Source organism: Acomys russatus, chromosome 4 (genome assembly GCF_903995435.1).
Source record: "Acomys russatus chromosome 4, mAcoRus1.1, whole genome shotgun sequence".
NCBI classification, from domain to species: Eukaryota; Metazoa; Chordata; class Mammalia; order Rodentia; family Muridae; genus Acomys; species Acomys russatus.
Genome location: NC_067140.1, coordinates 6,529,136 through 6,553,775, shown reverse-complemented (window position 1 = coordinate 6,553,775; position 24,640 = coordinate 6,529,136). Strand labels below are relative to the sequence as shown.

Here is a 24,640-nt window from a genome sequence, read left to right as displayed (position 1 = left end):
CCCCCAGCTTCACTCTGTGTTACAGCACCACGGAGCCAATTTTCAGAACTGAAAGTTTCAAGTTCCAGTTACCTCTCATCTTTCGAGCCAAAGTGTGACTCTTGGTTTCTCTCTCCGCAGGGTGGGGTACCTAGCAGGCTGCCTGGTTCGAGCACTCGCCGAGAAGCAGCCAGAGCTGCAGATCAGTGAGCGAGATATGCTCTGCGTTCAGATCGCGGGGCTCTGCCATGACCTTGGTAAGCTCACACAGAGCCAGCGCTCTCTGTAAGCTCCTGTGTGTCACCTCTGCTTGACCTCCAGAACTCAGTCTAAAAAGAGAATGTAGAAGTATCTTAATTTTTCTTTTTTCCCCCTACCTTTGGTTTTTCAAGATAGGGTTTCTCTGTGTAGCCCTGAATGTTCTGGAAGTCACTATGTAGACCAGGCTGGCCTCGAACTCAGTGATCCGCCTGCCTCTGCCTCTAGGATGAAAGGCTTGTGCCACCACTACCCGGCAGTATTTTGATTTTTCGGTAATCACAGTCCACCATGGATGCTTCCTAATATTTTTGCTAAGGCCAAAACATTGCTATCACTTCTAACTTTTCCATATTAAGCAACTTTACTATGTCACATGAAAGGCATTATTCACTTACTTACTATTAATTAATTAATTAATGAGACAGGGTTTTTACTCTGTAACCCAAGCTGTCCTAGAACTCATGGCAATCCTCCTGCTTCTGCCTTCTGAGTGCCGAGATTACAAGCATGAGCCACCAAACTGGGCTCAGAGGGCTTGAGGACAGGGAGTTTTCGTACTCTGTCTTTAGGATAAGGGGGGGGGGGTGTGATTTTTCTTTTATTCTTCTCGTTGACTAAAATTGCTTTTCCTTTGTTAAACCCATCACTTCTCACAACTGGAACAGGTTTAAGAAACACTTGTTCTTCCCTGACTCACAGAAGGTCTTAGGCCGATTAAACACAAGTAGAAGAATATCACCCTTTCCACTTTGAGAAGGGAAGCGATGACTGCGCAACCTCTGTACTTACAGGAGAATGTGTGTGGGAGCTTGTGTTTCCGTGGACAGACACTGAAGGGGCAGAGTGCTCTTTCTGCCAGCCCAGAGGTTTCTGCAGGCTCAGTGACCCGTCTGAGGAGGCAGTTGGTTCCTGTATAGGTTTTGGTTTTGGTGATTGGACTCAAACGTAGGACCTGTGCATTCCACGCATTGGCTCTTCCACGGAGCTGCAACCCCAGCCCTAAATATATAAACCTTGAATTTTTTTTTTTAATGAAAAACCCTCAGCATTCTTTGTAGTTTATACAAAACTGGAGTCTGATCTAAGGAGGATTAACTTTCCAATATGATTTTGCCTCTTATGCTGTTTTGGAAATTTGAAAGAGCAGATTTATCCTTTTTTAAAAAAAAATTCATTTATAGATTATTAACAGTGGCTATTGATATTCAAGATAAACTAAACATTAAGAATTTGATTTTTACCAGTTTCTTTTTTTTTTTTTTTTTTTTTTTAATTTGAAGGCTGCTTTTGTTTTTAGGTCATGGGCCATTTTCTCATATGTTTGATGGAAGATTTATTCCTCTCGCTCGCCCAGATATGAACTGGAGGGTATGTATTCACGTGTTCCATAGTTAATAGAAAGAAACAGAACTTGATCTAGCTATTCACTTAAACTCTGCTTTTCCTCTCTGTGTTCCCCATCGTTCCCCGGACACATGAGTGTTCAGGGGGCTTCCACTCACACACGTCTGTTTCATTCACAGTAGCTGTGGAGAAAGGCCTTACCTCCTGTTCACAGCCCTCAGCGCATAGAGCAGTGTCTGACTCCACAGAGCTGTAGAGTGCTGGGCCAGGCCTAGAAAAGCAGCTACCATATTCCTCAGTGCATCGCTGTCTCTCCTCTGTTACATTTCTGTGCAGTTTGTCTTTAAAGCCCAGCTTCAGCTTTTATTTTGCTGTATCCGTGAAGTTAAGTACCACCAGTTTTAGTAATTGAGCTTTTGAGGGGTTTTGTTTTCTGTTTTAGTTATTTTGACACAGGGTTTCTGTATAGCCCTACCTTTCCTGGACTTGCTCTGTAGACCAGGCTGGCCTTGAACTCACAGAGATCCTTCTGCCTCAGCCTCCCGAGTGCTGGGATTACAGGCGTGCACCATTGAGCCTGGCAGAGCTCTTGTTTTTAATACAAGGTTTTCCTGTATAGTTGGGAATGACTTTGAGCGCTGTCCTGCCTGGGCCTCTCCAGTGCTGAGAGCATGTTCCACCCTCACTTCAAGCTTTAAATGATCCCTTGGTGATCACACATGTGCAGGTGGTGAACCTGCACACTTGGAAGCAGTTTAGGAGAATGAAATTGGCCTCCCGGCTTCTACCACGCATTTTTCTAGCAACTGGAGTTGAAAAGTACAGTAATGTAAGCTGAGAGCTCCTTACACGTCGAACCAGTTTCTCTCCGCCTTCCCTGTTTGTTTGTTTGTTTGTTTGTTTGTTTGTTTTCAAGACAGGGTTTCTCTGTGTAGCCTTGGCTGTCCTGGACTTGCTTTGTAGACCAGGCTGGCCTCGAACTCATAAAGATCTACCTGCCTCTGCCTCCCCAGTGCTGGGATTAAAGGTGTGTGCTACCACACCCAGCCAATTATGAAGATTTTTTGTTGCCTGTTGTTTTTGTTTTGATTTGATTTGGTTTGATGCAGGGTCTCACACTCACTCTCCGGCTACCCTTGACACTGAGAGATTGCCTGCTTCTATCTCTTTGCCAGCACTGGGATTAAAGGCTTAAATTGTACCAAGCTGAGTTGAGTTTGACACGTGTACCCATGTGGTCAGGATGTAGACCATTTTCATCATTTGGGAAAGTCCCCATGCCTTGCCTCCTTTTCTGTGATGCTGAGGATCAAGCCCACAGCAGTGCACACACTAAGGATGTGCCACTGCCGCAGCCCAGCCCCCACTCCGTGCTCTTTGAAAACCAGTTCTCCCCTGTCACCTCTAACCTTCATGAACACATGTTAGTCTGTCTGCTCTTAGACTTGGCATCTGGTTTTCACTTTATTCTCGAACCTGTTGCAAATATGATTTCCTGTTGTTTGCACTTTGTGGTTTTGTGGGGTGTGTGTGTGTGTGTGTGTGTGTGTGTGTGTGTGACTTCCTCTAATGGTTTACCCATTTTAAAAGTTGGTTAGTGGGCTAGGAGTGCTGCTTAGTGGGAGATCCCTTGCCAAGCAGTTGAGTCTTTAGCTTTGATCCCCCAGAACTGTCGGTACAATCAGAAGTAAATGCTCTTTCCTGCCTCATAATGACTTGAGATTTTGTATGTCGAATGCAGCTGACAGCTTTTTACTGCTTGTTCTTTCTCCCTTTGATGAGCTTTGGGTTGCCTTTTGGATTTGGGCTGCGACATCTAAGGCTGCTGCTTGCTGGAGGTGTTGTAGAACAGCTTGGTGGCAGTGTGCTCTCCTGTCACTTAATTGAATGTCCTAGAGTACAATTATAGAGTCACACGCGTGCTGACTCGTCGTCATAAAAAACCTGCAGGGTTTCTCAGTATGCTTGTTCTCTTTTACACTCTCAGCAGCCTGGTGTGAAAGTTCCAGATGCCAGTCTACAACTCACCCTGGATGAAAGCCGTAAAAGCCATAGCACTGGAAGGCAGCTCTTTGCCCACCCATCCTACCATTGACTTTATTTTAACATCTGCTGCTTTTCAGCCAGTGTCCAGTACATTAGGGAGTCAGTTGTTCAGAGCTTATCATTTTTCTTTCTTTAAATATTTATTTATTTATGTATACAGTGTTCTGCCTGCATGTGTGCCTGCAGCCAGAAGAGGGCACCAGATCTTATTATAGATGGTTGTGAGCCACCTTTTGGTTGCTGGGGATTGAACTCATAATGTTTGGAAAAGCATCCAGTGCTCTTAACCTCTGAGCCATCTCTCCAGCCCCAGCTTATAATATTTCTCTAGCAGGATTGATTTCATAGGGTCTAGGAGCTACTCACCCATTACTGTGTGTGTGTGTGTGTGTGTGTGTGTGTGTGTGCGTGCGCTCTGTGTGTGTTATGGATGGGTTGCTCTGTGTGTGTGTTGTGTGTGTGTGTACGCACCATGTGCTGTGTGTGTATTATGGATGAGTTGCTGTGTGTGCTCTGTGTTTTGTGTGTGTATGTTTGCACATGTGCCTGTGTGTGTGCTCTCTGTGTATATGTGTGCTTTGTGCTGTGTGTGTGTTACGGATGGGTTGCTGTGTGTGCTCTCTGTGTGTGTGTGCTATGTGTCTGTGTGCTCTTTGTATATGTATTGTGGGTCAGTGTGCGTGTGTGCTGTGGGTGGGTGTGCTCTGTAGGTGGGTATGCTGTGTGTGTGTGTGTGTGTGTGTGTGTGTGTATGCTGAGAATCAAATATACATGTTTTACACATGTTAGGTAAGTGCTATACCACTAAACTATATCTCCAGTCTTTACAAAATGATTTTTCATTTAATACTTTAGCTTATATACAATTACTTCTTATATATGAATGTACAAATATACTATCTTTCCTTTATTTATATAGATATTTGTTTTATCTTTTTAAAAATTATTTATTTATTTATTTTTATATGCATTGGTGCTTTGCCTGTATGTATATCAGATTCTGGAGTTACAGACAGCTGTGAGCTACCATGTGGGTGCTGGGATTTGAACCTAGGTCCTCTGGAAAAACAGTCAGTCAGTGCACTTAACCACTGAGGTATCTCTCCAGCCCTTGGTTTTGTTCTTTGTTTTTTGTTTTGGTTTTTCGCAACGGGGTTTTTCTGTGTAGCCTTGGCTGTCCTAGACTCACTTTGTAGACCAGACTGGCCTCGAACTCAGAGTGATCTGCCTGCCTCTGCCTCCCGAGTGCTGGGATTAAAGGCGTGCGCCACCACGCCTGGCTCCTCCAGCCAGCCCTTGTTTTATCTGCAGTTATGGGAATTGAGTTAAGGTCCTCATACATGCCAAACAAACACTCTACTTCTAAGTTATACCCCCAGCCTAATAAGGAGAATGTTTATTGAATAATAGTTAATCCCTTTTTCACATATCTAAATAATCAACGTTTTAAAACTTCCCACTTTCACACTTTAAAAAAAAAAAATTCCCAGGTTCTGTTTCACAGTTTTCTTTTTTTAATTTTGTATCTGCATTACCTGTATGCGTATATATGTGCATCACATGCGTGCCTGGTACAGAGGTGAGAATAGGGTGCTGGGTGCCCAGGAGCTGCAGTTATGGATGGTTGTGAGTCATCTTGTTGGCGCTGCGGACCAAACCCAGGTTCTCCACTTGCACACAGCAAGCTTTCTTAACCACTGAGCCATCTCTCAAGCCCCATGTTTCACACTTTGTAACTATTATCATTCTATGATAGGGTTTTGTACTTGCAACAGCAGTTGCTTATGTGAATTCATGCATTGTGATCCAGCATTCTGGCTGTAATTATTTGAGAGGCCACAGGGAGACAATTGCAAGTTCTAGGCCAGTCCAGGCGATACAGTGAGTTTAGGTCAATGTGGGTTATACAGTGAGACCTTTACTCAGAACAGACCACAAGTAATCGAGATAACAAAGTTGCTGTTCATCTGTTTGTAATTGAGCCTCCTTCCAGGCTTGTTTTCATGTTGAATCGGTTTTGTTAAGATGTGTGCTATGGTGGATGTCTCTAGGGGTCTTTTGATCTATACAGTGACTGTGAGTGAGCGAGCAGAGACATCAGCAACCAGGTGACCAGTCTGAGAGTTCAATTCAGACCAGAGCTGAGAGACACTTGATTTTACTTGCAGTGTTACCAGTGTTTTCTACCACAAGGTGGAGATTCCAAAACAGTTTTTAAAGTCAAATGTTCTGTTGATGGAAAAAAAACAAAACTCAAAATCCTAAATTTCAGAATAATATTCATTCTACCTGTATGAGCTTGTAATAATCTTTTTGGTAATATAGATGATTACATTTCATAAAGTATATTCATTGTGTTTATTTATTCAACATGGTTTATTAAAGTTTAATAGGCCAGGGGAAGAGGATCAATAAAATAAAATATATGTGAAAATGCTACAGTGAGACTCTTCCCTTTGCATATCCATTTTAAAAACTAATAAAAGTTGTTTGTGGCCTGGCGGTGGCAGCGCACGCCTTTAATCCCAGCACTTGGGAGGCAGAGGCAGGTAGATCTCCGTGAGTTCAAGGCCAGCCTGGCCTACATAGCAAGTCCTGGCCAACCAGAGCTACACAGTAAGACCCTGTCTCAAAAAAGCAACCAACCAACCAAAAATGTTTTGTAGATAAATAAAGTATTGACAAAAACTGACTATTTTAAAAGCTGTCACAATGTAGTTGGAAACCAGATAATTAGCAATCAGCTGGACTTCATCTGAGAATTACCTCTGTTTAACCAGAGCCCCTGATGGTTGAATTCGCAACAAGCCGTGTTATATTGACTTTTGCAGCATGAACAAGGCTCGATTGAGATGTTTGAGCATCTAGTTAATTCTAACGAACTCAAACTTGTCATGAAAAACTATGGCCTTGTCCCTGAAGAGGATATTACCTTTATCAAGGAACAAATTATGGGCCCACCTGTAACACCAGTCAAAGGTCATTCGGTAAGTTTTCACTCATGTCAGTTAGAGCCAACTGGTACTGTCCATCTAATCCATTCCTGATTCTTTCCGAGCTGCACACTTGGCTGTTACAGGGGTGCTAAGTGTCAAAATACAAGTTATCTGTATCTGCCTTCTGATATTAAAAAGATGAAAGAATGATGTATTTTCCCCTCATCTTGAATTCTTTTTTTTTTTTTTTTTTTTCAAATATATTTTATTTAAATTTATGTGCGTTGGTGTGAGGGTGTCAGATCTTGGAGTTACAGACAGTTGTGAGCTGCCATGTGGGTGCTGGGAATTGAACCTGGGTCCTTTGGAAGAACAGTCAGTGCTCTTAACCACTGAGCCATCTCTCCAGCCCCTCCTCTTGAGTTCTTTAGACATTATTTCCCCCAAATGATAGTTTATGCCTGCAGCCTCAGTGCTTGGGATACAGAGACAAGAGGATCAACATGTAAAGTTTACACCTTGGGCAGGGAAGGTGGCACAGTGGGTAAGAGCACTTGCTGATCCTCAGCTCCCTTGTCAAAAGCCAGGCTCGGTAACACGTATCTTTAACTCCAGCACTCAGGGGGCAGAGGCCAACCTGGTCTCCGTAGAGAGTTCCAAGCCAGCCAGCCCTGGATAGTGGGGCTCTGTCTCAAATAAACAAGACAACACAACAATTTAAAAACAGAAACAATAAAAAGTATGGCTGGACGCAGGCTTGCAACTACAGAATTCAATAGTGACCTCTGGTCTCCACGTGTATATGTACACAGATGTATACACACACACACAAACCGATGGAGGAGCAACTATCTCATTTCTATAATAAAAACTTAGCTTCAGAAATGCTCTGAGTGGTCCGTAGTTAGAGCGGCAGTGGCCACAGGTGTGGTGGCCCATGGTCACTGCAGTCTTGTCACTGGAGAGGGAGGAGCCGGAGGAACAGAAGTTAAAAGCCTTCCTTGCCCGTGTGTGAATTCAAGCTGAGTCTGGGTTATATGAGACTCTGTCCTAAAAAAAAAAAAAAGGGAAAGACAGCTGAGTGTGGAGGCAGGTGGATCAGCTACAAAGCGAGTCCCAAGTGCAGGACAGCACAAAGAAACCATGTCTTGAAAAATACAACAAGAAAAAAAAAAAGAGGGAAAGAAAAGTAAGAGGAATGTCTGTACATACAGACACACACACACACACATGCGTACACATAAAGAGAGGTTGTTTTTGTTTTTCCCTGGCAGGGGGAGTCTGTAGTCTAAGGTGACTTTGAAGTCACAATCCCCCCCTGCCTCAGCCTCCTGAGTGCTGAGGTTACAGGTATGTGTTGCCACACCTAATGAAAGACATTATTATTTTAATAGATAAATTCAAGGTTTACTGCGTAGAGAAACTTGTTTCAAAAAAAATTTCAAGGTTTACCATTTAAGGATTTTTTAAAAATTAGTTTGTAATTAAATCTTATAATTTTAAAAAGCTTCTAAAAAAGACTCCATGATAGTCGCTTGTTTTCCAGTGGCCGTATAAAGGGCGTCCTGACAAGAAGAGCTTCCTTTATGAGATAGTGGCCAACAAAAGAAATGGCATCGATGTGGACAAATGGGATTATTTTGCAAGGTATGCACTAAACATTTTCAGAAGCATTGCTAAAAGTCTTTGTATAAATGTAGCATTAGAGCCCCCCCTGGCTTAGTCAGAAGTCGGGCCCCACGGTCCTGGCATGGCTGTAGCCCTAGCTCTGTGGCCACCGGAGGTGGGACAGTGCAACTGTCTTCTCTTCCCCCTGAGTGTGCTGGGCTCCTTCCTGCTCCTTTTCTGCATCATGACCGCTCACTCTTCTGGGCTTCTGGGTAGGTCCCAAGCTGGGTCATGGTAGAAGACGGTCTCATTGTGAAGTGGGAAAAATGTCCATTTTTCTCTCTGTGTACTTTCTTCTTCACAATCAAGACTTTGTTCTTAAACATAATGAAGGACGTTAGTACTAAGTGAGAGTGGCTCACGTCCTTCCAGGTGCTCATGCCTCAGGGTGCTATGAATGTCAGTACACGATCAATCTTTTGTTTGTCTGTTGTGTGTGTTTGTTGTTTGTTTCTTGAAACAGGGTCTCACTATATAGCTTGGCTGACTTGGAGCTCACTACATAGACCAGGTGGTCCTCAGACTCAGAAATCCACCTGTCTCTGCCTCCGAGGTGCTAGGGGCGTGGGTTAGGGGCGTGCGTCCCCACACTCTGCCTCACATGGCCAGTCTTACTTTGTTTATTCCACACTTCTCATTATTTTACTATGGTTTTGAGACAAGGTCTCCCCGTGTAGACCAGCGTGGCCTCACGCTCATAGAGCTCTCTGCCTGCTTCTACCTACCTGCCTTCTGCTCTCACATTATTATAGAGCAAATCTCAGGTAACATAACATCTCACCACAGAATGTTTCTATGCGAGTATGTAACTGAAATGTCTCTGTTAAACATAACAACACTTTGCAACTGTTTTAAGGATTTTTTTTGAGACAGGGTCTCACTTTGTGGTCCTGGCTGTCCTGGACCTCACTGTGTAAGCCACACTAGCCTCAAACTGAGAGACCCTCCTGCCTCAACCTATGGAGTGCTGGGATTAAGTGTGTCCCACCACTCCTGACTTAGTATTTGGGAAGGATTTAAAAATTCCCTGGCCAGGGGGCTGGAGAGATGGCTCAGCGGTAAGAGTACTGACTGTTCTTCCAGAGGTCCTGAGTTCAATTCCCAGCAACCACATGGTGGTTCACAGCCATCTATAATGTGATCTAATGTGCATTATAAACATAATAAGTAAAAAAAAAAAAAAAATCTTAAAAAAAAAAAATTCCCTGGCCAGCTGGGCGTGGTGGCGCATGCCTTTAATCCCAGCACTCGGGAGGCAGAGGCAGGCGGATTGCTGTGAGTTTAAGGCCAGCCTGGTCTACAAAGGGAGTCCAGGGTAACCAAGGCTACACAGAGAGACCCTGTCTCGAAAAAAAAACCAAAAAAATTTCCCTGGCCATTTTATAGCTGCCTTGCTACTGTTAGCGTGTGTGATTCATAATCCAGCGTCTGCACACTGTACCTGGACAGCAGCTCTCCAGTCTTTTATTCTGTAACAGCTCCCCTCATGTTCTTCCAGAAAATTCCCACTGACTCACTTAGCTCAGCTATACTTCCTTGTCTCCTTCAATATATTCTTCAGTCCCCAAGCAGCCTTCTGCAAGCTGATAGGTCCAAAGCCTCGTCCAGGAGAGAGAGACAGACAGACAGACAGATAGACAGAGAGTCACAGAGAGAGACAGAGAGACAGGAAAGAGAGAGAAAGAGAGAGACAGAGATAGATAGACAGACAGACAGACAGACAGACAGACAGAGACAGAATTCGTATGTAAGGCACGGTTTCCTTGTTAAAATGTTTCATATCTCCACTTTGGAACTTTATAGGGACTGTCACCATCTTGGAATACAAAATAATTTTGATTATAAGCGCTTTCTTAAGTTTGCCCGCATCTGTGACGTGGAGGACCCTGACCGTGCCTGTAAGGTGAAGCACATTTGTACGAGAGAGAAGGTAAGCTCTATCAGAAAAAAAGAATTCAGCTCTTGGTCTGAAATCTGGAAATAATGACTCGGCAATCTGGAAAAACCCAAAGACCATCTTAGACCATCTTTCTTTTCTTTCATTTCTTTCCTCCTTTCTTTCTTTCTTTCTTTTTTTTTTGTTTTGTTTTGTTTTGTTTTTTTTTTGCTTTTGTTTTTTGTTTGTTTGAATATGTGCATGTGTATGTATGGTCCATGTGTGCACACACTTATGCACCCCTGTGTGAGTGTGAATGCGTGCAGAGACTGCCCTCCTCTGCCACTGCCTGCCTTACCCCTTTACGTCCAAGTCTCTCCCTATACCTAGTGCTCATGTTTGTTTATTAGTCCTGATCTGTCTGCCTCGGTGCTAGGGTGGCAGGTGCACAGGAAGCCGCACCCAGCTTATTGTATAGATGCTGGGATCCGAACCCTGGTCCTCATGGTTGTGCAGCAGACACTACTAACTCTCCAGCCCCACGAACTCTTTAAAACAAAAAAAGATATATTATTATGTTTAATTATGTATCTGGATGTCTGTGTGTGTGCGCGCGCGCGCGTGGGTACAGGTTCCCCTGCAGGCCTGAAGAAGGAATCGCATCTCCTGAAGCTGGCGTTACAGGCAGCTCCACTTGCCCGATGTGGATGATAGGAGCCAAACTCTGGTCCTCTACAAGAACAGCACAGACTCCCAACTGCTAAGCCATCTCTCTAGCCCTTCAAAACTTTCTTTTCTTTTCATTTTTGTTTTTTATTTTTGAAGATGGGGGTTCTATGTGTTATCTTGGCTATCGTGGACTCGCTTTGTAAACCAGGCTGGCCTGGAACTCAGAGCTATATGCCTACATCTGCCTCCCAAGTGCTAGGATTAAAGGTGTGCGCCATCACACCCAGCTCTCCAAAACCTTTCTTTTTTTTTTTTTTTTTTTTTTTGGTTTTTTGAGACAGGGTTTCTCTATGTTATCTTGGCTGCCCTGGACTCGCTTTGTAGACCAGGCTGGCCTCGAACTCACATTGATCTGCCTGCCTCTGCCTCCCGAGTGCTGGGATTAAAGGCGTGCACCACCATGCCCGGCTCCAAAACCTTAATGCTAGCGTTTGTTAAGTACCACAAGGCTTTCTTCACTCTATTGCATGGTTAAATAATAACAAAAATAATAAAATTAAATCCAACATTTATTGACTTCTATGCTGGCTGGGCTTTGGGTGCTTTTGATAGATCAACTCAGTCCTTATTACTCTGTTTCACTCGTTCCTGTCTGTGTTCTATTGCTGTAACAAAGCACCTGACCCTGTGTAATTTATAAAGGAAAGAGGTTTATCTACTTCATAGTTGTAGAGGAAGTTTTGGGGGGTTGTTGTTGTTGGTGGTGGTGGTGGTGGTGGTGGTTGGTTTTTTTGTTTTGTTTTGTTTTGTTTTTGAGACAAGGTTTCTCTGTGTAGCCTTGGCTATCCTGGACTCACTTTGTAGACCAGGCTGGCCTCGAACTTACAGCAATCTGCCTGCCTCTGCCTCCCAAGTGCTGGGGTTAAAGGTGTGTGCCACCACGCCCGGCTAGTTGTAGAGGAAGTTTAAGAGCATGGTAGCAGCATCTGTTCTACTTCTGGTATGGATCACATGCTGTTCCATGCCTGGTGAAAGCCGGAAGTGCAAGCAAGGAAGGTGGTAAAGAGAGGTAGGGGCAGTTCCAGGCTGGCTTTGTAACAGCCTGCTTCCACAAACTGACCTGCTTCTCATGAGATCAGAGCCCTGATAACCCAGTCACCTCTTACGGGGTCTGCCACTCCCTCCCACCATTGCTTCAGGGACTGAGCTTGGATGTGAGTTTCGGTGGGACAAAGCACACTTTACTGTTTAACAGGCGAGCAGAGTGAGGTGTAGAAGGGAGTGGGTGAGATAAGTAACAACCCTGGAATTTGAACCCTGCGCGGTCCTTACCACATGATACTCACGGAACTTACAGAGTGGTATAGAATTATGCTATAGGAAAGTCTTTCCTATGTATGCTGGCCCTTTCATCTTAGCACTCAGAAGGCAGAGGCAGGTGGATGTCTAAGTTCAAGACTAGCCTGGTCCACATAGTGAGTTCCAGGACAGCCAGGGCTGCACAGTGAGGCCCTGTCTGAAACCAGGGAGAACAAGACCTGATCCTGTCTTACTGTTTGTTTCCTCGCAGGAGGCTGGAAATCTGTACGACATGTTCCACACACGCAACTGCCTACACCGCAGAGCCTATCAACACAAGATCAGCAACCTCATCGATATAATGTAAGACCGTCGGTGGTGCCTCGCTATGAAAGTTCACAAGATGCTGCGCTGCCACATCCGCATGCCCAGCTCAAGCTGGGTGACCTAGAAAGGCTTCCTTAAAAGAAGTCTGTCATTTAGGAGGAGGAGGAAGAAGAAAACGGATGTGGGTGATAGGTAGACAGAGAGAGAGGAGCTGGCCTGTGCTAGGCATGTAGAGGATGCAGAGTGACGCAGGGTCCCTGCCCAGGAAGTTTCATACTATTAATGGAGGTAGTGAGACATGGATAGCTGACATTCTAAATTAAAAGTAAGACTAATAGTTATACTAATGTCTGCCTTTTCTGTTTGTGTCGTTTGTTTGGTTTGGCTTTTTTTTTTTTTTTTTTGGTTTGGTTTGGTTTGGTTTGGTTTGGTTTTTTGAGACAGGGTTTCTCTGTATAGCCTTGACTATCCTGGAGTCACTTTGTAGATCTGGCTGGCCTCGAACTCACAGAGATCTGCCTACCTCTGCCTCCCGAGTGCTGGGATTAAAGGCGTGCACCACCACCGCCCGGCTCTAATGTCAACCTTTATCCTGTCAAATGCCTTTCAAAATTAGTAGCAAATAAGAATTTCATCTTTTTCCCTGGTCCAGTCAGAGCTATAGCCAAAAGCACACAGTCTGTACATGTCTTAGAGACGCCATGAGGAGCTGTCTTTATTTTTGAGACAGGATCTCATGCTTATAGCCCTTGGCAGGCCTGGAACTCACTGTATAGCCCAGGTTGGCTTCGCCCTCAGATTCTCTGGCTTCTACCTGCAAGGTGCTGGGACTACAGATGGGAGCCACCACACTTGGTTCCAGAAGAGTTTTTTGGGGGTTTTTTGTTTTTTGTTTTTTGTTTTTTTGTTGTTGTTGTTGGTTTTTTTTTTTTGTTTGTTTGTTTTGTTTTTTGAGACAGGGTTTCTCTGTGTAGCCTTGGCTGTCCTGGACTTGCTTTGTAGACCAGGCTGGCCTTGAACTCACAGCAATCCGCCTGCCTCTGCCTCCCAAGTGCTGGGATAAAAGGAGTGCACCACCACGCCCGGCTTTCCAGAAGAGTTTTAACCTCAGTCGAAAGTTAGGTGCCTAATTTTGTTTTCTGAGAACCTTTGATTCAAAGCTTAATGCACTTCTACTGAACTTGCTTAAAGGAAATTATGTTATTTCTGCATCTTTAAAACTGGAGCTAAGGGGGCTGGAGAGATGGCTCAGTGGTTAAGAGTACTGGCTGCTCTTCCAGAGGACCAGGGTTCAATTCCCAGCATCCAAATGGCAGCTCACAACTGTCTGTAACTCTGAGCTCTGGCACCCCCACATGGACATACATGCAGGCAAAACATCAATGGACATAAAATTTTTTTAAATTATTAAAATTGGAGCTGAGTATACTATTAGAAAAACTAAATGAGATAAAGGCCTCTAAAGCTCCGCCACAGTGCCTGGAACACAGTCGAACAACTCATGGCTCAGGAGCAGCTGTCTTTCAAATGTACCTTGTTCATCTTCTTAAACTAGAAGGATCTTTTTGAGTAAGATATAAAGCAAATCTTCAAATGTTCCTTGTGTGTTTTTACAAAATGACCTTAGGATCACAGAAGCTTTGCTCAAAGCAGACCCCTATGTGGAGATTACAGGGACCGCGGGGAAGAAGTTTCATATTTCCACAGCCATTGATGACATGGAAGCCTTCACTAAGCTAACAGGTAAGAGCTCAGGACACGCGCATGGTGCATGTCGGCTATGATGCAAACTGCCCTTGGCGGGTAGAGACGCTAGAGGGAGGAAGTACATATATATGTGAAATAACAGAACAGTAATTCTTAAAGTAGATGTGTAGGTAATGCTTAAGTGGAGGCACATATACAATATTACTGTTATTTAATACAACTGGATTAATACTAAAAAATTAGGAAAAAAGCCTTGTCAGCACTGAGTGCTGCGCCAGTGGCCACAGGTTGTTGAGATAACATACGGCCTCAAACCTAGCATGTTGTTATTAAGGGCTGGTGGTGGATGGAATTGCGAGGGGAGGCCCTGGGTCCAATCCACAGCACCATACTCCCCACAAAAACTTATAATAGGGAAATCTGATGATTATTGATACCAGATTATCATCTGATCAGATTTAACAATGCTTCGTGGCAGCAGTGTATGCAAACTGGCTTCCTGGTGGGTGCCCCTACTTCTAGATATTAAAAGACTAAAAGTGTGTGACCACTAGTTTTATCTATAGATTTGCTTGATTTCCCTATTACCAATAATGAAAATTCTTAAGTTACATTATTGAGACAAGTAAACAATATCTTAAAATATCACTGTTAATTTGTTTATTTGTTTTTCAAGACAGGGTTTCTCTGTGTAGCCCTGGCTGTCCTGGAACTCACAGCAGTCATCCTGCCCCTGCCTTCTGAGTCCTGGGATTAAAGGCGTGCGCCACCATGCCTGGCCCCTGTTAAATTTCTTGGTCCATTTATTTATGTATAAGAAAGTGTTTCTGTTCTTGGGAATTTCATACTGCAGAGTTCAGATGTTTCATAAAAATATTGTATGCACATAGCCAGATGCAGTGGCTCACACCTATAAACCCAGCACTCAGGAGGATGAAGCAGGAGGATTACCACAAGTTTGAGGTCAACATAAGCTCATGCCACCCTAAGAGTGAGACCTTCTCTCAAAAAAGAAGCTCAAAGCAAGAAGAACATACACACATAGAGTGCTGTGTGGAATAAATGATAATTATGAATCTGACTGAGGGCTATTTTAATTAGAAAAAAATTAAAGAAAATTAAAAGATGAGAGGCCTTTTTCCTTCTATGATCATCATAGAATAAAATATTTTAAAACATAGAAATCTTTTTTTTTTTAAGATTTATGTATTTGTTATTATATACAGTGCTCTGCCTGCATGTTCACCTGCAGGCCAGAAGAGGGCATCAGATCCCATTATAGATGGTTGTGAGCCACCATATGGTTACTAGGAATTGAACTCAGGACCTTTGGAAGAGCAGGCAGCACTCTTAACCACTGAGCCATTTCTCCAGCCCTCAGAAAGAACTTTTTAATTGAGTCAGTTTACAAACTTGCATGAACTCATCGCTTCACTTCGACTGTTACCAACATGTAGCACTTCCCTCCACCTACCTCCTTCTGAGAAACGCCAGGCATCAGGGGCTAAGTAACAAGACCAAGTCTCGTTTACAAGAGTAAAAGCCCAGCAGTACTGTGAGTCCCTGTGTATGCCTGCCCCCGGCCTGCCGTCCGTTCCGATGCTCTCCATTTGTCTCACACAGGGGACGATCCCCGCCTTCCACACTGTTATCTTTTCTCACTCTTTAAATCCTACCGTTGTTTTAACGTGAATGAAATTCCATCACTTTGACAGATAACATTTTTCTGGAGATTTTGTACTCTACTGATCCAAGGTTGTCTGAGGCACGTAATATTTTAAGGAACATTGAACACCGTAATCTGTACAAGTACTTGGGTGAGACCCAGCCAAAAGGCGAGAAGATTAAGAAGGTAAGTTAAGTCACGAGCTCTCCTGCTGTTGGTAGAGGGTTGTCCCAGTCTCTGTTCTCAAGAAGAAGCCACTAATCTCTCACGGGAAAGCCTCATGCTTCTTGCTTATTTTCATTTCATCCTCGCAATGTTCTTAGGCCTGCTAGATGCATGCGAAGCTGAGGTTGAGCAGTGGTGAACGCATTGCTCGCGACTGCAGTCAGGTAGCGTGCAAAGGCAGGTCTAAGCAACTATGGCTGTTTGCGCACGCATTCAATAAGGGCTTCAAATTTTAGATGGGTCCAAACACTGGGAAAGAATCTAAATCCCTCGAAAGAAGACCAGTATGAGCTCCACTAGGGCTCTGAGAACCCACTTGACCTATGGTTGACCCTTGATCGATACTGCTTAGGGACACTTGACACTATGCAGTCAAAAACTGACCTTTAGATTTTGGCTCTCCAAAAACGTAACCACGCCAGGCATGGTGGCACACGCCTTTAGTCCCAGCACTCAAGAGGCAGAGCTGGTGGATTGCTGTGAGTTCAAGGCCAGCCTGGTCTACAAAGTGAGTCCAGGACAGCCAAGGGTACACAGAGAAACCCAGTCTCACAAAAACAAAACCAAAACAACAACAACAAAAAACATAACAAACAAAAACAAAAATGTAACCACTAATAGTCTGTCGTTGCTCAGGAACCGTCCCAACATCATAACAGTCAACTCCATGGACTTTGTATGCTATATGTGTTATATGTGGCCAGAAATACAGAGGGCTGGGAAGATGGGCTTGCTACTATAGGCAGCTTACTGGGGAGATGCTGGGATAATGTGACGGGGCCTATAAAAGCAGCAGGAGGTAGCTTGGCTAGATAAATGTCACATCCTTTCCAAAATGTGATGGTTGGTTTTGTCTGCTTTTTAATGAAAAGCACCCTGTTTGTTTTGAGCTGTCTTGGTGGCTGGGTATCTCTGTTTTTCTTGGTGAAGAGGGAACCTGACCACGGCACAAGTACTTAATGACCCAACTGGGTCCTAACTGCAGAGTCTCATCTCTTCTAGTCAGAATATCAACAGCTTCCCCAAGAGGTTGCCGACGCCAAACCTGAAAAGCTCCTGGGCTCCGCACTGAAGGCCGAAGATTTTATAGTGGATGTAAGTAGTGAGCCCAAACATAGACTAATGAAAGTTATGTTTAAAAAGAAAAAAAAAGCCTTCCCTGCAGGAGTGGGGGCGCTGGCACATGCCTTTAATTCCAGCACTCAGGAGACAGGTGCAAATGGATCTCTGTGAGTTCAAGGCCAGCCTGGTCTAGATACTTAGTCCCAGGACAGCCAGAGCTATGTAGAGAGACTTGGTCTCAAAAAACAGAACAGAACAGAACAGAGCCTTCCCTCATTAGGAAAGCTTGGAGAGTAGGAGTGGCGATGTGCTTCTGAAAGCTCAGCACTCAGAGATGAAGAAGCACACATTTGAGGCCAGCCTGGTCCACAGAGCAAAGCAACAACAAAGAGGCTGGAGACATAGGGTCCATTGTCCTCCTACGATGCATTGTGTATACCCCCTCACACACAGACACACATGCATGCACGTAATTTTAAAAATATGTAAGTCAGGCAGTGGTGGCGCACGCCTTTAATCCCTGCACTTGGGAGGCAGAGGCAGGTAGATCCCTGTGAGTTTGAGGCCAGCCTGGTCTACAAAGTGAGTTCCAGGACAGGACAGCCAGGGCTACACAGAGAAAACCTATCTTGAAAAACTTATTTAAAAAAAAAAAAAAGAATGAAAACTAGAAAAAATAGAATCATCTATGGTCTTATAGACGAAATCAGTATTAGCCACTTTTCAAATTTTCTTTGTGATGTTCTGTCAGCATATTGAGATTATGGGATAAACAACACAATACATGTGTTGATTTAAATTATTTTGGCCATAAAGGTACCAATTAGATATTTTTGCTTGCCTACATATATACACAAAACAGTTAAGATTTTTTTATTCCAGTTTTCACATGGCCACAATGTCTTTGGTGTACTCGAATGAAAAGTCCTGTAACCTTCTGCACTTTCTTTAATTTTCTGTAGGAAATTCTTTTCAGTGCTCTATTCCTCTGAAATCTCAAGGAGTGTTTGCCTGTGTCTCTCCTTTCTCATGTTTTCATTGACAAAGGCCGTAACCGCTCTTTGCCAAAGGATACAATGAGTGGCCTGGGGAGCCGGGCTTTCTTGCACTTTCTGAGATTTACAAAGATGTCATTTCCCAGCGTTCTCCCTGGGCACCTGTGAGCCAGTGTGCGCACCGCCTCTCCTGCTTCACCAGGAAGCCTGTCTTGTTCTCAGGGCTGGGGCAATCCCTCACCCTCCAATCTGACTTCTCTCACTCAAAGAACAGTCTCCAAATGCGTTTAGCTCAGAGGTACCCGATGCTACCCAGAGCAGACGTGAAAGCAAGTTTAAGCTTACCCAAAATCACATGATGTCAGTGGGATGCTACAGTGAACTTTTTTTTTTTTTAACATCAGCCTTACAAGAGCAAAGAGTGTTATAAAATTCATAAATCTACATGAAAATACAGAAGTGTAAATTGGTACAAAAGCACAAATTCTGCATTTATTCTGAAATTACAACTGACTCGGACTTGTTTACCGGGGTCATCGCTATGCCCAAACTACCTGTTCTCTTTAGTGGCTTTGTTATTTTTTTTTTTTTTTTTTTCTCATTGATATGAGGAAACATGAAAAAAGCACTTTGAGGCAAGACAGGCTTCTTTGGGCTCACAGTTTGAGTTCACCTTGGTGCATGGGGCAGGGCAGCGAGGACATGAGGCAGCCACTGCCACTGTGTTCACGGTAGGAAACAGCGCAGATTAATCCCGGTGTTCAGCTCTTCTTCCTTTCTTCCAGTTTTCTGTTTTGTTTTGTTTTGTTTCCAGAGCTGAGGACTGAACCCAGGGCCTTGCGCTTGCTAGGCAAGTGCTCTACCACTGAGCTAAATCCCCAGCCCCACTTTCTTCCAGTTTTATTCAGTCCAAAGCCCTGCCCATAGGCTGCTGCAGCCCACATTTGGGGTGTGTCTTCCCTCGGTTAATCTTTTCTGGAAACCCTCTCACAGATGAGCCCAGCTGAAGCCAGTTATGTCAATGATGAAAATTAACCACTACAGGCTGGGCAGTGGTAGCACACACCTTTAATCCCAGGAGAGGCAGGTGGATCTCTGTGAGTTTGAGGCCAGCCTGGTCTACAAAGTGAGTTCCAGGACAGCCAAGGCTACAAAGAGAAACCCTGTCTCAAATAACCAGAAAAAATAAGAAAGAGAAAGGGAAGGAGTGAGAGAAAGAAAGAAAGAAAAGTAACCACCATAATAACGTCATACAGTTCCATTCCGCAGTTTATGTTTTGACTTGTGTAAGCTTTGCTCTGCCTTATTTGTGTAGCCCAGGGTCTCCTAGAATTTACGGTTTTCCTAATGTTGCTGGGGTTCCAGCAAGTGAGAGCCACCTTATCTGCTTACTGGGACTGTCAACATTTGAGGCCACCCAGTCCGAAATCACTGATGTGAGCACCCTGTTTTCTGTCCATCTCATTCACTTGTCCCTAGTTTAGTGCCTCTGGCCCTCTTACTGGCTTCTCGCTGTCTCACAGCCTGGCCTGTCAGTGTTCCATTGGCAGCTAGACGGTCTTCTCTCTGCACACACCCTGCTCCCTTTCCTCTCCCTTGGGCTAAACTCATGGGAAAGCCTTCTGAATTCTTAATGTTTTTCTCCAGATAGAGGCTAAGTACTCCTTACCCAAAATCTGAAATCTCAAATTTAAAATGTTCCAGAATCTAGGGCTGGGAATTTGGCTCAGTGATGGAACACTAGCCTAGTATTCTCTAGGCCCTGAGTTCAGTTTCCAGTGCACACTCACAAACACACACACACACACACACACACACTATCTGGAAGCAAAATTCTCACCAAGATTTTCAGTGATTTCACTGTGGCTAAACCATCAGGCAGTTTCAGACCTGTGCTTCAGAGCAGTTTTTATTGCCTGGAAATCCTTTTCTTCCTACCTGGTTAATTCCTGCTCACTTCTAAAGTCATTGTCCCTGGGGCTGGTGAAATGGCTCAGAGGTTAAAGGCACTGCCTGAGTTCGATTCCCAGCGACCACATGGAGGCTCACAACCATCTGTAATGAGATCTGGTGCCCTCTTCTGGCATGTAATAAATAAATAAAGTCACTGTCCCAGGCAAGCATGCCACATATTTTCACTAGCCCTGTTAACATGAGGCCCTGAGTTCTATCTGCAGAACACAATTTAGAACACACACACACACACCATGTGATAAAAACTTGTCAGGCCAGAGCTAGGGAAGCAAGGGTAAATAAATCCCTGGGGCTCACTGGGCTCCAGCCTAAGTGGCTTGGTGAGCTCCACTCCAATGAGAGACTGTCTCTCAGGAAAAAAAAAAAAAAAGAAGTGCATAGTATCTAACGAATGACATCCAAGGTTGACCTCTGACCTCCTCTTGTATAATATGCCCATACACACACACAAGCTGATTGTCTACTGCCTGTCGGCGTCTGTCACATAGTGACTATTGCCTTTGTACTCTACATAGTTCAATACTCAAAGATTCTTCCCCTCCGCCCAGGCTTCTAAACCAAATCCCCAAAGGTGGTCAGGCACCCGAGTTATTTTTATTCCACATGTGACACTTTCCAACATTCATACCTGTGAGTACCCAGAGGCTCCATTCGTTTCTTTGTGTGTGTGTGTGTGTGTGTGTGTGTTTTGTTTTGTTTTGTTTTCTGAGACAAGGTTTCTCTTGTAGCCCTGGCTGTCCTGGACTCACCCTGTAGACCAGGCTGGCCTCGAACTCACAGAGATCCGCTCCATTCATTATTATTTCTTCTTCTTCTCCTCCTCCTCCTCCTCCTCCTCCTCTTCCTCTTCTTCCTCTTCCTTCTTCTTCTTCTTCTTCTTCACTTTGAGTTCAGTTCTTGTGGTTATTATGTGATTGGTTGCTTGTTTATTGTTTTAATTAAGGTTATCAATATGGATTATGGGATGGAAGACAAGAACCCAATTGATCATGTTCACTTCTATTGTAAGAGTGACAGCAAGCAAGCAGTCACGATCTCTAAAGATCAGGTAACTGTCCACGTAAGAGCAGTCTTCTCTAGAGGGATATATTTGCAAGTTCTTTTTTTTTTTTATTTGCAAGTTCTTAAAGGCAATTTATATTTTACATGCCAGTCAGGTTGTGAATTCAATGTATATACTGTTTAAAAAAAAAAAAAAAGGCAGGACGGGTGTGGTGGCGCATGCCTTTAATCCTAGCACTCGGGAGGCAGAGGCAGGTGGATCTCTGTGAGTTCGAGGCCAGTCTGGTCTACAAAGCGAGTCCAGCACAGGCAAGGGTACACACAGAAATCCTGGGGCGGGGGGGGGGGGGCACGGCAGGGCCGGGCATGGTGGCACACGCCTTTAATCCCAGCACTCGGGAGACAGAGGCAGGCAGATTGCTGTGAGCTCGAGGCTAGCCTGGTCTACAAAGTGAGTCTAGGACAGCCAAGGCTACATAGAGAAACCCTGTCTCGAAAAACCAAAAAAGGCAGGGGGGTCGGGGGGGGGGGGGAGAGGCAGGCCACTGAATCAACTAAGCAGAGTGCACATGGACTCTCAGAGGCTGAGGCAGTGAGCGCTGGGCCTGCATGGGTCTGCACCAGGTCCTCTCAATATATGTTGTGACTCTTAGCTTGGTGACTTTGTGGGCCTCCTAGTGGTGGGAGCAAGTGTGCCTCTGACTCTTTTGCCTGCTCTTCTTGGGACTCTTTTCCTCCTGTTGGGTTGCCTTGTCCAGCTTCAGTGTGAGGACTTTTGCCTTGTCTTATTAGATTTTGTTTTGTCATGTTTAGTTGTTGTCTCTTGGAGGCCTGCTCTTTTCTGATGGGAGATGGAGGGGGCATGGGTCCAAGAAAAAAAGGAGGTGGGGATGGGGAGCTGGGACAAGTGGGGGGAGGGGAAGCTGGTCAGCATGTGTTGTACGAGAGAGAAATCAACTTAAAATAATAAGAAGGCAGGGCTAGAGAAATGGCTCAGTGGTTATGAGCATTTACAGCTCTTGCACAGACCACCTGTTTGAGTCTTAGCATGTATGTGTGGTGTCCATACATACATGCAGGTAAAACACATGCTTATAAAGTAAAATTAATAAGTCATTTTTAAATAAAGCATAAGCCCAGTATGCTAATGCATACTTGTAATCCCCAAGTTTGGGAAGCCAAGGAGACACAGAAGGATCAGGAGGTAAAGGCTAGCTTTTGAGATACAGGAGACCCTGTCTCAGAATAAAAAATTTTAAATACCTGTATCTGATTGGGCTTGGTGGTACACACCTTTAATCCTAGCACTCTAGAGGCAGAGGCAGGTGGCTCTCTTGCAGTTTGAGGCAGCCTGGTCTATATAGTGAGTTCCAAACCACCCAGGACAACAGTAGTTAGACTCTTTCTCAACAAAAGAAATTCTAACTGGGCAGTGGTGGCACACAGCTTTAATCCCAGCACGTAGGAGGCAAAAAGGCAGATCTCAGGTCGAGGCCAGCCAGGAAAGCTATATATAGAGAGAGAAATAGACATAAAGGGATGCATGGATATCCGGATATAGTGCTGCAGGCCTTTAATACCTGGAGCCTAAATCTGCAGTATCACATGTTCAGAGCTTGGCAGTTCTATGAAGTGAGTTGAGGGGCAGCCTGGGCAACCTGATGAGACCTTATTTCAAAATAGGGAGTGGGGAGGAAGAGAGCTAGGTTGTGAGATATTTGCCTAGTGTGCAGTGAGGCCTTGTGTCCAATCCCTGATCTACTAAAATAATAATACTTTTTAAATTTTTAAAATAAGGTATGTTTTGTAGATACTCCTGAGTTCAATGTAAACCTAGGCTATAATTATGACATTTTATCTCAAAAAGGGGCGCAGTAGCAGCCAGTTTCTAGGGTCTCCTGTTGGCTGAACATCATTTAAAGTGCAGCATTTGGTTCCAAGTTTCAGTTACAAAATCTAGTGGTTGAAGTTATACAAGTTAAGTGTATTTCCTAGTATCTGTTCTGTGAGAGTCTGTGGTCTGTGTATAATCACATCTTTTAGTTATCAACATAAGATCCTGAGGCATTTTGTGGTAAATTATTGTTTTCTCCTTTGGGTTATAATTGGGATAAAATAGAAAAGAAATGCAGTGCTCTCAACTTGGCACTCGGCATGGTACCCCGGAACCTGGAAGGCAGCTGGCTCTTGGAAGTGTGAACTCAAAGCTACAGTGAGATCTTCTCTTTTTTGGTTTTTTTTTTTTTTTTTTTTTTTTTTTTTTTAAAGGTGTCACAACTGCTGCCACAGAAATTTGCAGAGCAGCTCATTCGAGTGTATTGCAAGAAGAAGGACAGCAAGAGCATTTACGACGCCGAGCAGCATTTTGTTCAGTGGTGTGCGCTCAGGGACTTCACCAAGCCACAGGTGGGTGGCTCCCACTGACACCCCCACACGTGGAGGAAAAGAGGTCTGGGAGTTGTGGTCTCAGACTTGCTGCGTAGCTGAGAACGGCCTTGAACTCCTGACCCCTTCCACTTCCGCCTCCCAAGTGTGGGGAGTGCAGCTCTGCAGCCACACAGGCGCCTGGCGTAGTTTTCAAGTTTTAAGGAAAAATCTAAAAGGGATCCTTTTTTATCCACTGAAAAATTCTCATTTAAATTGTAGCTATATGGGACTGGAGAGATGGCTCAGCGGTTAAGAACACTGGCTACTCTTCCAGAGGATTCGGGTTCAGTACCCAGCACCCAGCACTCACATGACGGCTCACAACCAGCTGTAACTCCAGTTCCAGAGGATCTGATGCCCTCTTCTGGCCTCTGTGGGTACCAAACACGCAAGTGGTGCATAGACAAAATACCCATACACATAAAATAAGAAATGTGGGGGTGGGGGTGGGGTGGGTGGAGAAGTGATTGAGGAAGGCACCTAATGTTACCCTCTGGCTTCTACATGTACCTGCATAGTCAAAATCAACCTGTGCGCATGCACACACATAGTACACATATATACACAGACACAACACACATATCTCACACACACATACGCACACATACGCACACACTCATACACATGTATAACACATTCTCTCTCTCTCTCCCCATCTCCCTCTCTCTCTCTCTCTTTCTCTCTCTCTCTCTCTCCCCCTCTCCCTCTCACCCCCCCCCCTCTCTCTCTCCCTCCCTCTCTTTTAAAGGAAAAGGGAAATAAAAACACAGGCAGGTGGATGTGATAAGTGCCTTAAACCTAGGTATACTAACTTGGGCCTCGTGTTAGGTGCCAGGATGCAGCAGCACCCAGGATAGACATAGTTCCTTAGTAATCTGCGTCTCACTCTAGTGCAGGCCACAAGCACACAAGTAAATAGCAATTGCGTAGTATAATAAAAGCAGAAGGGAGGTCTCACCAGCCTTGGTTAGGTGAGAAAAGCCTACCTCAGGGAAAGCTTATAAGCCAACCCCTAAAGGAGAAGAAAAATCAGCCCTCTGGCAGGGCTGATGTTCGGGCGGCCCCGAGACGGGTGACATGGGGATTTTACAAAGGTAACAACAGGAGATCCGTCAAGAGCAGCATCAAGTGTGAGATGGTTTTTGCACACCAGTGTGCAAGGGGTCAGCCTGAAGCC

At 44.5% G+C, this 24,640-nt stretch overlaps 1 protein-coding gene across 1 annotated transcript in view; it reads left to right on the top strand.

Moving 5' to 3' along the window:
• The window catches only part of Samhd1 (SAM and HD domain containing deoxynucleoside triphosphate triphosphohydrolase 1), a 45,870-nt gene that overhangs the window by 19,896 nt on the left and 1,334 nt on the right, over positions 1 to 24,640 (top strand). Inside the window, exons 5-15 of the mRNA XM_051143662.1 lie at positions 121 to 236; positions 1,538 to 1,608; positions 6,462 to 6,617; positions 8,113 to 8,213; positions 10,038 to 10,164; positions 12,350 to 12,441; positions 14,033 to 14,148; positions 15,828 to 15,964; positions 17,006 to 17,098; positions 20,978 to 21,082; positions 23,305 to 23,442. Of these exons, the coding sequence (XP_050999619.1) occupies positions 121 to 236; positions 1,538 to 1,608; positions 6,462 to 6,617; positions 8,113 to 8,213; positions 10,038 to 10,164; positions 12,350 to 12,441; positions 14,033 to 14,148; positions 15,828 to 15,964; positions 17,006 to 17,098; positions 20,978 to 21,082; positions 23,305 to 23,442 (1,252 nt within the window). The remainder of the gene's footprint in view (positions 1 to 120; positions 237 to 1,537; positions 1,609 to 6,461; positions 6,618 to 8,112; positions 8,214 to 10,037; positions 10,165 to 12,349; positions 12,442 to 14,032; positions 14,149 to 15,827; positions 15,965 to 17,005; positions 17,099 to 20,977; positions 21,083 to 23,304; positions 23,443 to 24,640) is intronic.